At 37.0% G+C, this 13140-nt stretch overlaps 1 protein-coding gene across 3 annotated transcripts in view; it reads right to left on the bottom strand.

The window, feature by feature from the left end:
• LOC118204575 (clotting factor C-like) overlaps positions 1-13140 on the bottom strand; it is an 88397-nt gene that overhangs the window by 60035 nt on the left and 15222 nt on the right. For 2 of the 3 annotated variants that reach the window (XM_085814555.1, XM_085814556.1), the window contains exons 6-7: positions 12752-12870; positions 159-329 (exon numbers count right to left, since the gene is read on the bottom strand). In XM_085814555.1, the coding sequence (XP_085670681.1) occupies positions 159-329; positions 12752-12870 (290 nt within the window). The remainder of the gene's footprint in view (positions 1-158; positions 330-12751; positions 12871-13140) is intronic. The other variant, XM_085814557.1, reaches the window with a different exon arrangement.

Below are 13140 nucleotides of genomic sequence, written 5' to 3'. Positions count from 1 at the left end.
TAATGTAAAATGTCTATTCAAATTTATTCTATTAAAAAAAAAATTCGAAAAGTAAATGAGGGCCTAGCTGATAATTAGGATTAGAAATGCGCTAATATTCTTGGCTGAAATCAAATCATCAACTAATTAAAGAATGGTAAGCTGATCCAAAAGAATACCTTTAGGACGAATGCAATATGGTAATGGAGGTTCCCAGTTCCTTCCAGGGTAACAGAAGTGTCTTCTAATTTGCCGTCCACTGCAGATGACATCGCAGCGAGTTCCTGTTACACCAGCAGTACAATTGAAAGAACCGCCGCCAGACAATTCAAGATCACAATATCCTTCGCCTATTAGAAGACACAAATATTTAATTAAAGAGGAACACCAGCTTCTCACACCGTTAAACACTGCACTCCAGAACATTTTCCTGTAATCACCATTTTTCCTTTTCAAACTTAGTAACAAAAAATTGAAATCGTACAAGACAGATAGATGACAGACGTGCATGGCGCGGTAAATAACTCTGTACCAAAGTACAAAAAAACTCTGCTATCGGCATTTTTTTCTAAGGAAAATTATTTCTTATTTATTCGACACTGGAGAAACTCTAAACATTAGCCAGAAACTCGTACAAAGGCCGAGCGTGGTTAGGTTAATATACAAAAGTTCCAAAGGGCTATCTGCCTAAAGATAGAAATGCCTTCGTAGAGGACTTTCTGAGGGAAACTGGTACGTATTCGCCTTGCACATTGGGAAAAACATGAAAATCAACCATGCAGCAAGCCCTTTCGAATGGAATCGAAAGCAGGTTGGAACTCCCAATACCCTCAACGGTCTTAATCTATGACCGCACTTCCACTGATGGAACTAACGAGATGAAAATCATTAGCAGTAGGGAACGAAAGAAACACTAAACAAGATAAAAATCCGAAGTTTTATTTATGGGGTTTTCATTTCTTATCTTTCCACAGAATGAAGATATAAATTTTTCCAGGTCATTTTATTTGAAAAGTTGAGTTAGCTATTACTAGGTAATTTTTTGATATTCAACAGATACTTGACCTTCATTTCTACGATGGGATCACAAACTAGTACAAAGTTAATACCTTGAACACAATTTCGTTAAGTGTTCCTACACGTATTCTTGATTTATTAATAACGTAAACTTAACAATCTCTTAATGGCATTTGTGTCTGCTTCAAAATACAGGTATGTAAATATCATACATATCTCGAAATACTTAAATCCTCTTAAATCCTTATGTGTTGTCTGAATATAAGCATTTAATGCATATAAATTAGAAAACAGATAAATTGTCTCATACGATGTGAAATATTCTTGCTAATATTCAAAAGATATAAACAATGGAATCACCATAATATCATACGAATTTTTTTCAATTACTAAAATGCAACAAGCATTTGTTTTCATGTTTTTCATAAAATCATTCTGGTGCAGAAACATAACAAAACTAATACTGTAAATTAGGAGGAATACTCCATTACTGTTAACATTGCAGAAAATAATAATGTCTCACGTGCAGATATATGTATGTCATATTACGATGAAAGTAAATCATACTGTCTGCTTGGTATTTTAATTTTCCACTTACTTATCCATTGAGAGGAAACTTTGCACAGACCTTCTAAAAATGGCAAATGTAGATCGCTAAAATATATATCAGCGTTTCAGTTGCCAAAAGCTTTGTAAAATATACAACAGTGTCTTTTTAAACACTCAAAAATAACAACTAGTACTATTGCTATCAAAACATATGAAACATGGATAGAGGAGTGGTATGGAATAGCATCATCAACTCTACTCTGTTTTCAAGCTACATATTTAGACTACATATTTAGATAGATTTAGGTTTTTTCTATGTCACACATCGAGTGTATGTATATATGCTATATTACATTTTCAGCTGTTTTCATTTATCATATTATGTACAGATATTATTTATACTATCGGAAATGAACACACCAGGAAAATTCTCAAATTAAGACCCCGTTCTCCAAAATTCATGAAAATTGCTTTATTTTATTAGTCCAAAGGGGCTTTATCCCTGAAGGACTATTGTTTTCGTTTTGCGATTTTGCGTTGATTCATTATAAATGTCCGTTTCACTTTTCAAACTGTTGCCACCCAATGTTAGAGTCCTGCATTCTATTTGAAAAAATTAAATAAGGTAAAATTTGCATAAATGTATGTATATTTCTCGCATTGTGACAAAACAAAGGTACATAGAGCCATCGAATTTTGAATGACGTAATCCTACTGCGAATATGGCCCAAATTTGAAATTTGGAATTTGTTTTGTTATCGATTTCGTATTTTGTAAAACTTTAACGAATTTTTGGTTAACAAACTCAATGATTTCAAAGCGAGCAATGGCAACGTTGTACAGAAAAAACATTTTTATTTCCAGCGCGTGAGACCGTGTATCGGAAATTCTAAAGATATGCTCAATTTAAAACTATTTTGCGATATTTCTCTTGAACTGAATTTTATGGTTTAAGTGCAAAGAACGTGATATTTAATAAATAAAAGTAACAGACAAAATGTTAAAAAAAAAAAAAACGCTTCTTTGCACGTCATTTAAAATCTGAAACATTTCAGATTTTTTTGTTTTTTCTTTCCTTTATTATTATTTATTATTATATTATTATTGCTACATGAGAAGTGATGTTACAAAATATTTTCGATTCTAGGCAAGTCGAGAAGGATATACTTATAGAATTCCTTTACGCAGAAAGAACTGAAGGTTTTATATGATAAATAATGATTCGATTCCGAAAAAAAAAGAGTTAGTTGAAGAAAGTTTGCATGTCAAGTGAATACAATTGATGAAATGCATTTGATACCAAAACCTGAATACATACTAAAAGCAGTAAATCAATTTCAATGGGCAGCAACAGGACCTCGCGGATTTCAGTAAAGGAATTTTCCAGATAATTGAATATATATTTATATGTTACTTCCTCTCTCCATTCCAATTTTCTTCATGGTGTAAATAGATAGCACGTTCGGCTAGCAGTCGGGAGGCCTGGTGTTCGAATCCCAGCGAAAGCAGTGTGGATTTCTTCATATTTCTCAGTCAAAACATTCCGCAAAGATTCTACAAATGGCGCCTTAACTAAAAGGCGGTAGACGACAATCTGCCACCACCAGGACTTGGCTACTAGATAACTTTCTCACCAGTTGGCTTTTAAAATCGAAAGCATACAAGTATTTTCTCCCTCCTTATCAAGGGCCTTCGTGGTGCAAAGTGGATAGCACACAGAGCTTAAATTGTGCCGGTACTTATTAGTTTTTCGGATAAATCACAATTCTAGACGGAGAGCACCGGAGCTCTAAATAAGAAGGCTCCGGCACTTCTTTTATGTAACCATGTAGAAACATTAGGTATTTTTTGGTAGTAGGAGGGACGAAAATGAGCAACGCCTTCACCGGGAATTGAAACACGGACCTCTGGAATACGCGCCCAACGTGCGGACCACCACACCATTAAGGCATGCTAGGAAGGCGGGAGAAATACCTTATAACGGAACAAAAATTTCAGTAGAAATCGGATCTTGAAAATTTTATTTTTATTAATAAAACTAGCAGCTTCGGTGCCAGCCTTCGTCTTTTCAATGTAACGGGAAAATGGCTGAAGGGAACACCAAACGTTAAATTTAAAAACTGCGTAGAATTTTACTTTGCAAAACAACCTCATAAAAAAGTTATTACGTATAATAAAATTACAATGAAATAAGCAATATCCCTTAATACAAATATTAATTATCCTAATAAATAAATTAACCAATTTCCCTTTGGAAAATCTTAAGAACTCAAATGGTATAAATGAGGTTAAAAACTTTGTTTCCTAAAAAAATCACTCGAAACTTTTCAATATCTTAAAAACAGTGAAATGTGCAATAAGTAACATAAAAGAATGCAAAAAATAAAAAATTCTGAAAAACAAAGTATAATTAATGATATTTTATCTTATATTTTCAAGAGAAAAAATTTAAGCTATATCCTTTAACACAAATATTAATTATCCTAATTAAAAAATTAACGAACTTTCTGTTGAAGAAAAAAAATCATGCAAAACTTTTCAATATCTTACAAACAGTGAAATAAGCAAAAAATAATATGAAAGCAACTCAACATAAAATTTCGCGCAGAATTTTAATATGCAGAACACCTTTATATAAAAAAATCAATAAAAATGTATTCTATATATATATATATAAATGGCAATGAAATATGCCAATCTCTTAAAAACAGTGACATAAGAAATACGATGAAAAAGTGTTGCCAAACCCATATTTCTAAAAGAATGAAACTATTCAAAATGATGCGATTTCATCACAAATCTATCAACAACAATAAGAAAGGAAAATTGTTGCCAAAATCACATTTTTAAAGATTTGAGATGTGAGAAGTGTACTCGAAAGCTTCATTTAAAAAATTTTTAAAAATACAAAACATAATCATTTTTCCAAAATTCTTTTTGTAAAAGCAGTCGCAAGGATGAAAGTTTAACGTGTCCAAAAATCAAAATAAATAAATAAACCGTACTTTTTAAAAAATAAACCTTTTTAGAAAAAATCCCGTTGAAAAGGTTTTAAGCTTCCTTTGTTAAATAAATTCGTATTTAATCGATTTACTGAAACACGAAATTTATTTTAAGTTCGTAAAATAGCTAAGTGCCTACGTTTCATGACGATGTGAAAATGGAGTGTGTAGAGTAAAATCTCGCTTTCCTATAGCCCAATATGTCTCAAAATGACACGATTTCGTCACAAAACATAAAATAAAAGAAATTCTAATTCGAATTTCAAAAAATCGTTTCAAGGTGCACTGGCTCTTGTCTAGATGCACCTATGTACCAAATTTTGTAGCCGCGGGTCTATTAGCTTACGCGCAGCGCAAACGAAAGACACACACACAGACAGACTCTTTGTTTTATTATATTGTTGCGTGCGTACGGGTTCGTTATGAAATGAATGCACAAGTCCGATGAAAAATGAACAAAAATTTATTATTATCACAACAAAAATGCTTAAATTTTCTCAAATTATCATGCAGTATTACAATATCTCACAGTAGTTATCTTTTAACTACTCAAATGTCCAATAGAACGTAATTCAAAACAGCTAAAGAACGCTAATCCGCGAATTCGCTATAATCAACAACGGCAGTTTTCTAAACAACAACAAACTAAGCAACTACTACAAACTGAGATGTTTTCCTCCTTTTATAAGATTTTAAAATCACGCGCCAGAATTTTCCAGCACTTTCTCGAAATCAAAAAGAGATATTTATTTATTTAACGCACGCGCTCTTGTATTTTTAATTTTTCCGGCTTAGCTTTCTTTTAATATTCGTCACGCGCTGCACTGCGCGAGAAATAAAATCATTTAATTTATAATTGAACTAACATTAGCTTTTTAAATACCAAATTCGTAACACTGCCCCCTTCCCAAGGACTGCACGTCCCGGGCAGTACAATCCCTGGACAGGAAGCTAAACTTACAACTGTGGCATAAATGCAACTGAGGCATAAACATTACATTACAATATCAAACAATATAAACAATAAATGCAATAACTAACTTAAACAAATCAAATGCTATCAAATACTAAATACAAAACAAATACTAAATACAAATCAAATACTAAATGCAAATCAAATACTAAATACAAATCAAATACTAAATGCAAATCAAATACTAAATACAAATCAAATCAAATACACATTTATAAACAAAAAGGACCATGGTCTGATACTATTTACAATTATTTACATTACGTATTATGGCCATAGTAATGAGCTAACCTGTCGTAATGAACGACTTTAGGTTTAGAGTTCGAAGACTTACGAATCCGAACCACGACGTCATTCAGCCTTTTTAGGACTGTATACGGGCCATCCCAAGGTGACTGTAATTTCGGACAAAGTCCTTTCCGTCGAGTCGGATTCCACAACCACACCTTGTCTCCTTCGTGGAACTGATGTTCAGTAGCTCTTGTGTCGTAGCGGGTCTTCATCTTCTCCGTCGCCAAGTTGACTCGCTCTCGTGCAAAGTTGTGCATCACTTCAAACTTGAATATATTCCTCAGACGATGAAGGAGCATCCGGAGGGCGGCCAAACAATAGATCACAAGGCAGACGAAGGTCACGACCGAAGAGCATCTGTGATGGAGAATAGCCGGTAGTCTCGTGGACAGCACTGCGGTAAGCCAGTAAAAAGAGTGGTAATTTCTTGTCCCAGTCCTGTTGGTTTCTGGAAACCACTAATGAGAGGTTATTAAGGATGGTTCGATTGAACCTCTCTACCATGCCGTCCGACTGGGGATGCAATGGCGTCGTTTGAGTTTTGTCAATGCCGAGTAGTTTGCATAGTTCTTTGATTACTGCCGAGGCAAAATTCCTTCCCTGATCGGAATGTAACTGAAGAGGCACTCCGAACCTGGAAATCCAGTGCTGTATCATTACCTCAGTTACTGTGACAGCCTCTTGATCAGGAATAGGATAAGCTTCAGGCCACTTGGTGAAGTAATCAATGACAACGAGTATGTATTTGTTGCCATCAGCAGTTCGTGGCAGAGGTCCCAGGATGTCAAAGGCGATACGTTTAAAAGGCGCCCCTACGTTGTAACGTTGCAGCTTGCCTCGGCTGCGTCTCCTCGGTCCTTTCCGACCTGCACAGGCATCGCAAGATCGGCACCACTTTTGCACGTCATCCTTTGCATTATTCCAGTAAAAGCGCTCACGAACTCTCTGCAAAGTCTTCGTTATTCCAAAGTGACCTCCAGTAGGGGTGCTATGTAACTCTTTAAGGACATCAGGAATGCGGGATCTTGGAAGTATAAGTTGCCATCGGAACGTCTTCCCATCATCCGATTCGAATTTCCGGTATAAGACGCCGTTTCGAATGTGAAGTGAATCCCAGAGTGCCCAATATTGTTTGGTTGTAGGACTACAGATAGAAATGTCCTGCCAGGTAGGTTTTCTGTTTGATGACTCCATTAAATCAATTATGGGTTTAATGTCGCGGTCTTCCAGCTGGTCTTTCCTGATTTCATCATCACTCCAAGATCCATCATCCGGTTCTCGATCAGCCGATGTTGATGTTGTAATTTGACTTGCGACCGGAGTCAGCAGCTCGTATTTCGCTTCCACCCTGGAACAATATCGGCAGCTTTCTTGGCAAGGTCTTCTAGACAGGGCGCCGGCGTTTCCGTGTGATGATCCCTTACGATGACGGATAGTGATGTCATATTCTTGGAGTCTCTGTATCCACCTGGCTATTTGACCCTCAGGATTCTTGAAATTTAAAAGCCAGGTCAATGATGCATGATCGGTGCGGAGCAGGAATTTTCTGCCGTATAGATAGTGATGGAACTGTTCTACAGCTTTGACTATGGCGAGCAACTCTTTCCTGGTGACACAATAATTCCTCTCCGGTTTAGACAGGCACTTGCTCCAGTATGCCACTACACGTTCTTGGCCGTCTATTTCTTGGGACAAAACAGCACCAACACTTTCATTACTCGCGTCGGTGTCGAGAATAAATGGTCGGTCAAGCTGAGGATACGTCAGGATTGGAGCAGATGTTAAAGCCTCCTTTAAGTTGTTAAATGCATCCTCGCATTCTTTTGTCCACAAGAACTTTTGGTTGCTCTCTGTCAGCTTGTGTAGGGGTCTTGCAATGGAAGAAAAGTCCTTCACGAATCTCCTATAGTAGGTGCAAAGCCCTAGGAAGCTTCTCAGCTGATGGACATTTTCGGGACGTTTCCAGGATTTAACGGCTGATACCTTTTCAGGATCCGTGCGCACACCTTCTTCAGAGATGACATGTCCCAGGTAAGTCACTTCCTTTCGGAACAATTTGCATTTAGCGGGACTCTGCTTCAGATTGGCTTCTTTCAGTTTCTGAAGCACATTCCTAAGATTTTCTAAATGTTCTTCAAAACTCTTTCCGACGATGATGATGTCGTCCAGGTACATCAGGCAGGCTTCGTAGGAAAGGCCTTTCAAAACAGTTTCCATAAGACGTTCGAATGTTGCCGGCGCATTACACAGTCCAAACGGCATCACCTTGAATTGCCAAAGCCCTTGTCCCGTAGTAAATGCCGTCTTTTCTCGGTCTTCAGGCTGTATTTCTACCTGCCAATACCCACTCTTTAAATCAAGTGTTGAGAACCACTTGCTGCCAGAAAGAGTGTCTAGAATGTCGTCAATTCTAGGAAGAGGGTAACCGTCTTTCTTCGTAGCCTCATTCAACCGGCGATAGTCGACGCAAAATCTTGTTGATCCGTCTTTCTTTCTGACTAGGACGATGGGAGATGCCCATGGACTTACTGAAGGCTCGATGACATCGCTTTCTTCCATATCTTTTAACAGTGTTCGCACCTCTTCCTGTTTAGCAAACGGTAGACGTCTTGGATGTTGCTTGATCGGGGGATGATCGCCGGTATCTATTCTATGTTGTGTCAAACTAGCTCGACCCACGCAGAAGACGAGCGGGAGAAAACAACTTGAAGATCTTTAATGACGCGATCGGCAGCATTCCTCTCTTTATCGTTTAATTGTGCATTCTGCAATAACTCCGATGTAATTCTCTCTGAGGACACGGATTCTTGGATGTTACTCTTTCTTTCAACGGTGGTTACTGGAGTACATGCTGCAACCACTTTACCTTTCTTAATAATTCTCCCCTTCTCAGTTACATTGGCGACTCTCACCGGGATAACCATTCTCGATAGGTCGACGAGTGTTGAGGCTACTAGTACTCCTTTCGGGCTATTACAGTTATTGGGATATTCTATGATGCCGTAGCGGAAATTTCTGTTTTCGGCTATGGATCCAGGAAGTAAAATTTCTGTTCTTGCCGGTATTGTGATATTGTCTTGTGCTATGATTTTATGGACAGATTTAACTTCATCATTGACTCCAAATAACACTATGTCCTCAGATGTAGAATGCAATTCGTTATTTTTAAAAGTCCAAGGAAAAATTGTATTTCCTTAGAAAGTCCAATCCGAGTATGCAAGAATCAGTGATCTCTGCTACATATGCTGTGTGATGGTAAGCGGCACTTCCAAACGTGATGTTAGCATTTACTTTTCCATCGATGTTGATCTTCTCACCGGACACAGTCTGTAGGGTAACGCAGGGCGGCGTCCAGATAAGTTTGCTTCCCAGTTGTTGAGCCAAATCTTTTCGGATGATGGTAACGTTGGCTCCTGTATCTATCGTCATATTGCAGGGAACTCCATTAATATGTCCTATTATGAAAAGTCCATTACTGCCGCCTGTCACTACAGAAATCTGAAGCGCTTTAAACTGGGCTTTTCATGATCTGGCAACCTCCGCCCCGCGAGATGGCCACTAATTAGTTTCCCTGCTGTTTGTTAGGAGCGGTCTTAGCATCCGTGCCCTGGGGTGTTCTGCAGTTTCTTCGGATGTGTCCTTCAGCACCGCAGTTCCAGCACTTTACGGTCGGTTTCTTCTCACCAATATTCCGTCTCAAGGCGTTCAGTTGTCTAGTTAAATCGTCAAGTCGAGCGGTGACTTGATCCCCTGGCTCCTGGACTTGAGCAGCTCTGACTGGGTGGCGGTCTCGACGAGTGGCTTGCTGGGCTGCCTCAAATTTCATGGCGTACACTAGAGCACTTTTTAAATCTTTTACATCCGCCATTCGTAGAGCTTTCTGTATTTCAGTATCTCGGATGCCGTCGATAAAGTATTGCAAGGACAGGATTTCCCTTGTTTCTGTCGGGCATTCCGAAAAGGCGTGATGTGACAGCCTTTCAACATCCGTGGCGAGTTCCTGAAGTGTTTCGGTGAGCTTCTGTTGACGGGATTTTAATTGGAGCCTGCTGTAGTCTTTTAAACATTTCTCCCCGAAGCGCAGCTCCAAGGCGCCGGACAGAGCTTCGAATTCTAACCTTTTGTTTTCGGGAAGAGTCTGAAGGATATCCGCTGCGTCGGCTCTTAAAGAAGCGGCGAGATGACAGGCCTTAGCTTGGGAATCCCATCCATTCGCATCCGCCACGATAGAAAATTGTGTCTTATACACCTGCCAGGAGGTCTTCCCATCATATGTCGATAGCTTTAGAGAGGGACCAGCAGGCATGGGTAGAAATTTTAAACCATCCGAAGTGCTCCCTGCCGTCGCTACGAATTTCTTTAATGTGTCAACTTCTTTGGCGACGACAGCAGAAATTCTGTCTTCGATTTGTTGTTCAATATGTCCTTGGACGGCAGAAACTCTTTCTTCAATTTGTTGTTGGAAGGCCGAAACTCTTCCTTCGACTTGTCGCTCCACAGCCGACACTCTATCTTCTATTTCATCTTTGACAGAAGAAACCTTTTCTTCAATTTGCCCAACTTTATTTTCAACCACATCTATTCTACCTTCCATAGCATCGAATTTGGTTTCTATTATGCAGGCAATTTCTCTTTTCATTTCGTATTGACTTTCTTCAATCTTTACTTGTACGGCTTTTATTTCGTCTTTAAAAGTTCATTGACCAGCTTGAATGGCCTTCATCTCTTCCTTAACGCATTCTTGGCCCAGTTTCATCTCGCCTTTAATTTTTTCTTTAACGGAGTTGACGGCTCCTTCCATCTTTTCTTGGAAAGCAGCAAATGCAGTCATCATTTGCCTGAATTGTTCTTCTATCGCTCTTGTTATTGGCATTCAAATCCCACTTCTGACACCAAAAATTGTTGCGTGCGTACGGGTTCGTTATGAAATTAATGCACAAGTCCGATGGAAAATGAACAAAAATTTATTATTATCACAACAAAAATGCTTAAATTTTCTCAAATTATCATGCAGTATTACAATATCTCACAGTAGTTATCTTTTAACTACTCACATGTCCAATAGAACGTCATTCAAAACAGCTAAAGAACGCTAATCCGCGAATTCGCTACAATCAACAAGAGCAGTTTTCTAAACAACAACAAACTAAGCAACTCTACAAACTGAGATGTTTTCCTCCTTTTATAAGATTTTAAAATCACGCGCTAGAATTTTCCAGCACTTTCTCGAAATCAAAAAGAGATATTTATTTATTTAACGCACGCGCTCTTGTATTTTTAATTTTTCCGGCTTAGCTTTCTTTTAATATTCGTCACGCGCTGCACTGCGCGAGAAATAAAACCATTTAATTTATAATTGAACTAACATTAGCTTTTTAAATACCAAATTCGTAACAATATGTAGAGATTATAATAAAATCGCTTATTAAATTTTAATTTATCTCTGTACAATTAATTTTACCACTTTAATCTTTAATTATTTAATTATTTTAATGACTAATAATTAATTAGTTATTATTTAACAATTAATAATTAAGTAACAATGTAAGTGTTAATTATTAATATTAATAATTATTAATTGATTTATTAATAATTAACTATTTAATTTTTTACATTATTAATGATTTTAATGGCCCTTTTAATTATTTATTCACTCTTGTTCCTCTTCCCTGACGGTCTTGCATAGGGGTCCAGCACTTCCGGTGCCGGGCACTTTTAGAAATTAAGCCGTCCGTGTAGCAAATCGGGAGGTCCGGTATTCGAAAGCTGGCGAGGGCATAGTACATTTTTCATGTCTTCTACATCGATAAATCTGATGATTCTACGTATTTCTGGAACTTGTTTATGCTTTATGATACCATCTGTAAAAACTGCAACATGCGAAGTCAGCCTGCCATGTTTTTTATCTACCGGCCACAATTAAATAAATAATTTGGAAAATCGTACAGATTGTTTAAAATTAAAATACAAAGATATGATTTCATACTTCAAGAAAGCAAAACTAAACAACATTTTAAAATTACTATATTTATTGTCACATGAAACTTATGAATTTCTTAGTGTCATAGCTTATAACTTCGAATGCCTGCCTGACTAAAATCTCATCAGCGTAATTTTAAAAATTTGCTCTTTGTACAATGAAGTTCATAACATCATGTGCTGACAGAGATGAAGATTTTTCGGCAAATCTGAAGAAAGCCTACAATCCTTCATCAGCTTTCTTCCAAGTAACTTTCTTGCTCTAATTTTCTACTTCATTTTGCTTCATTCGCTTCCGAGCTCCAATTCTTTGAAGCTCTTTATGCTTCATTTTCATACACTTGCTACTACTCATCATTTAACTTCTTTCCCAGTACATGACCGATTTATTCATCGTCATCTTGAAAGGATGTGACGGAAACCGTATTGTCTCCATTCACCTAATCCTGCGCTTCCTCTTCACTAATACTAACTTTCCCTGAAAATGTAACTAAATCCAAGATGTCATCCATGGGTACTAAGTGTGTTTATACACGGCCAACTGGATTTCTCTATTCACGAAGGTCATGGTTTATGTCACAAGGCACTATTCGAGTGCATTGTGACATAAACACATCAACGTAAATTGCAGCAACGTAAATTCACATAATTCAGCAATGTAAAATCACAGCAGCAAACAGGAATAGGTTTTTAAGGCCTTTATTCCTCTATTTCATACATTTTCATAATTTAACATAAATTACCCTAATTATATTATAAATGTTGTTGAATTAAATAAAATTCAGTATTTATATATCTTAAAATAATTCTCTTTGCAAGAAATGTTATTTTAATTAATTGAATTATTTAATTATTGCCTAATCCATTGTGATTAAAATAACACATTGTTTCAGCAAATTTGTTAAAACATCTGCGTAAAACATATAGTATTTCACTCGGTTTTAGTTTTCAAATTACTCACTTTCACATGCAGGGAAAGAGGAAAGAGGCCTCCATCTTCCACGTTGACAAGTTAGCACAATATCATCTCTTTCACCATTTTCAAAACGATAACCCGGCAAGCATGTTCCTCGACACGTTCTGCGATAAATAACAGTTCATTAGACAACTACGTATAGATCTAACAGAATAACGATATACAACCATTATTATTAGTCTCAAAATGGCATTTTGCGTCGAATTACGTTTCAAGTTCTTGCCACTAAAATATTATCGCCCTGTATTATATTTAAAGAAACTAAATATTGAAGAATCTGCATGAATGTATATAAGTTTCTCTAAGTGTTGCCAATAAAATATTCTCATCCTGTATTATATTTAAAGAAATTAAATATTGAAGAATCTACATGA

Source organism: Stegodyphus dumicola, chromosome 4, assembly GCF_044657685.1.
Source record: "Stegodyphus dumicola isolate Sdum_Otavi_A_Nest chromosome 4, ASM4465768v1".
NCBI classification, from domain to species: Eukaryota; Metazoa; Arthropoda; class Arachnida; order Araneae; family Eresidae; genus Stegodyphus; species Stegodyphus dumicola.
Note: the sequence above shows the minus strand (reverse complement) of the source record. Positions and strands in the feature narration are given on the sequence as shown.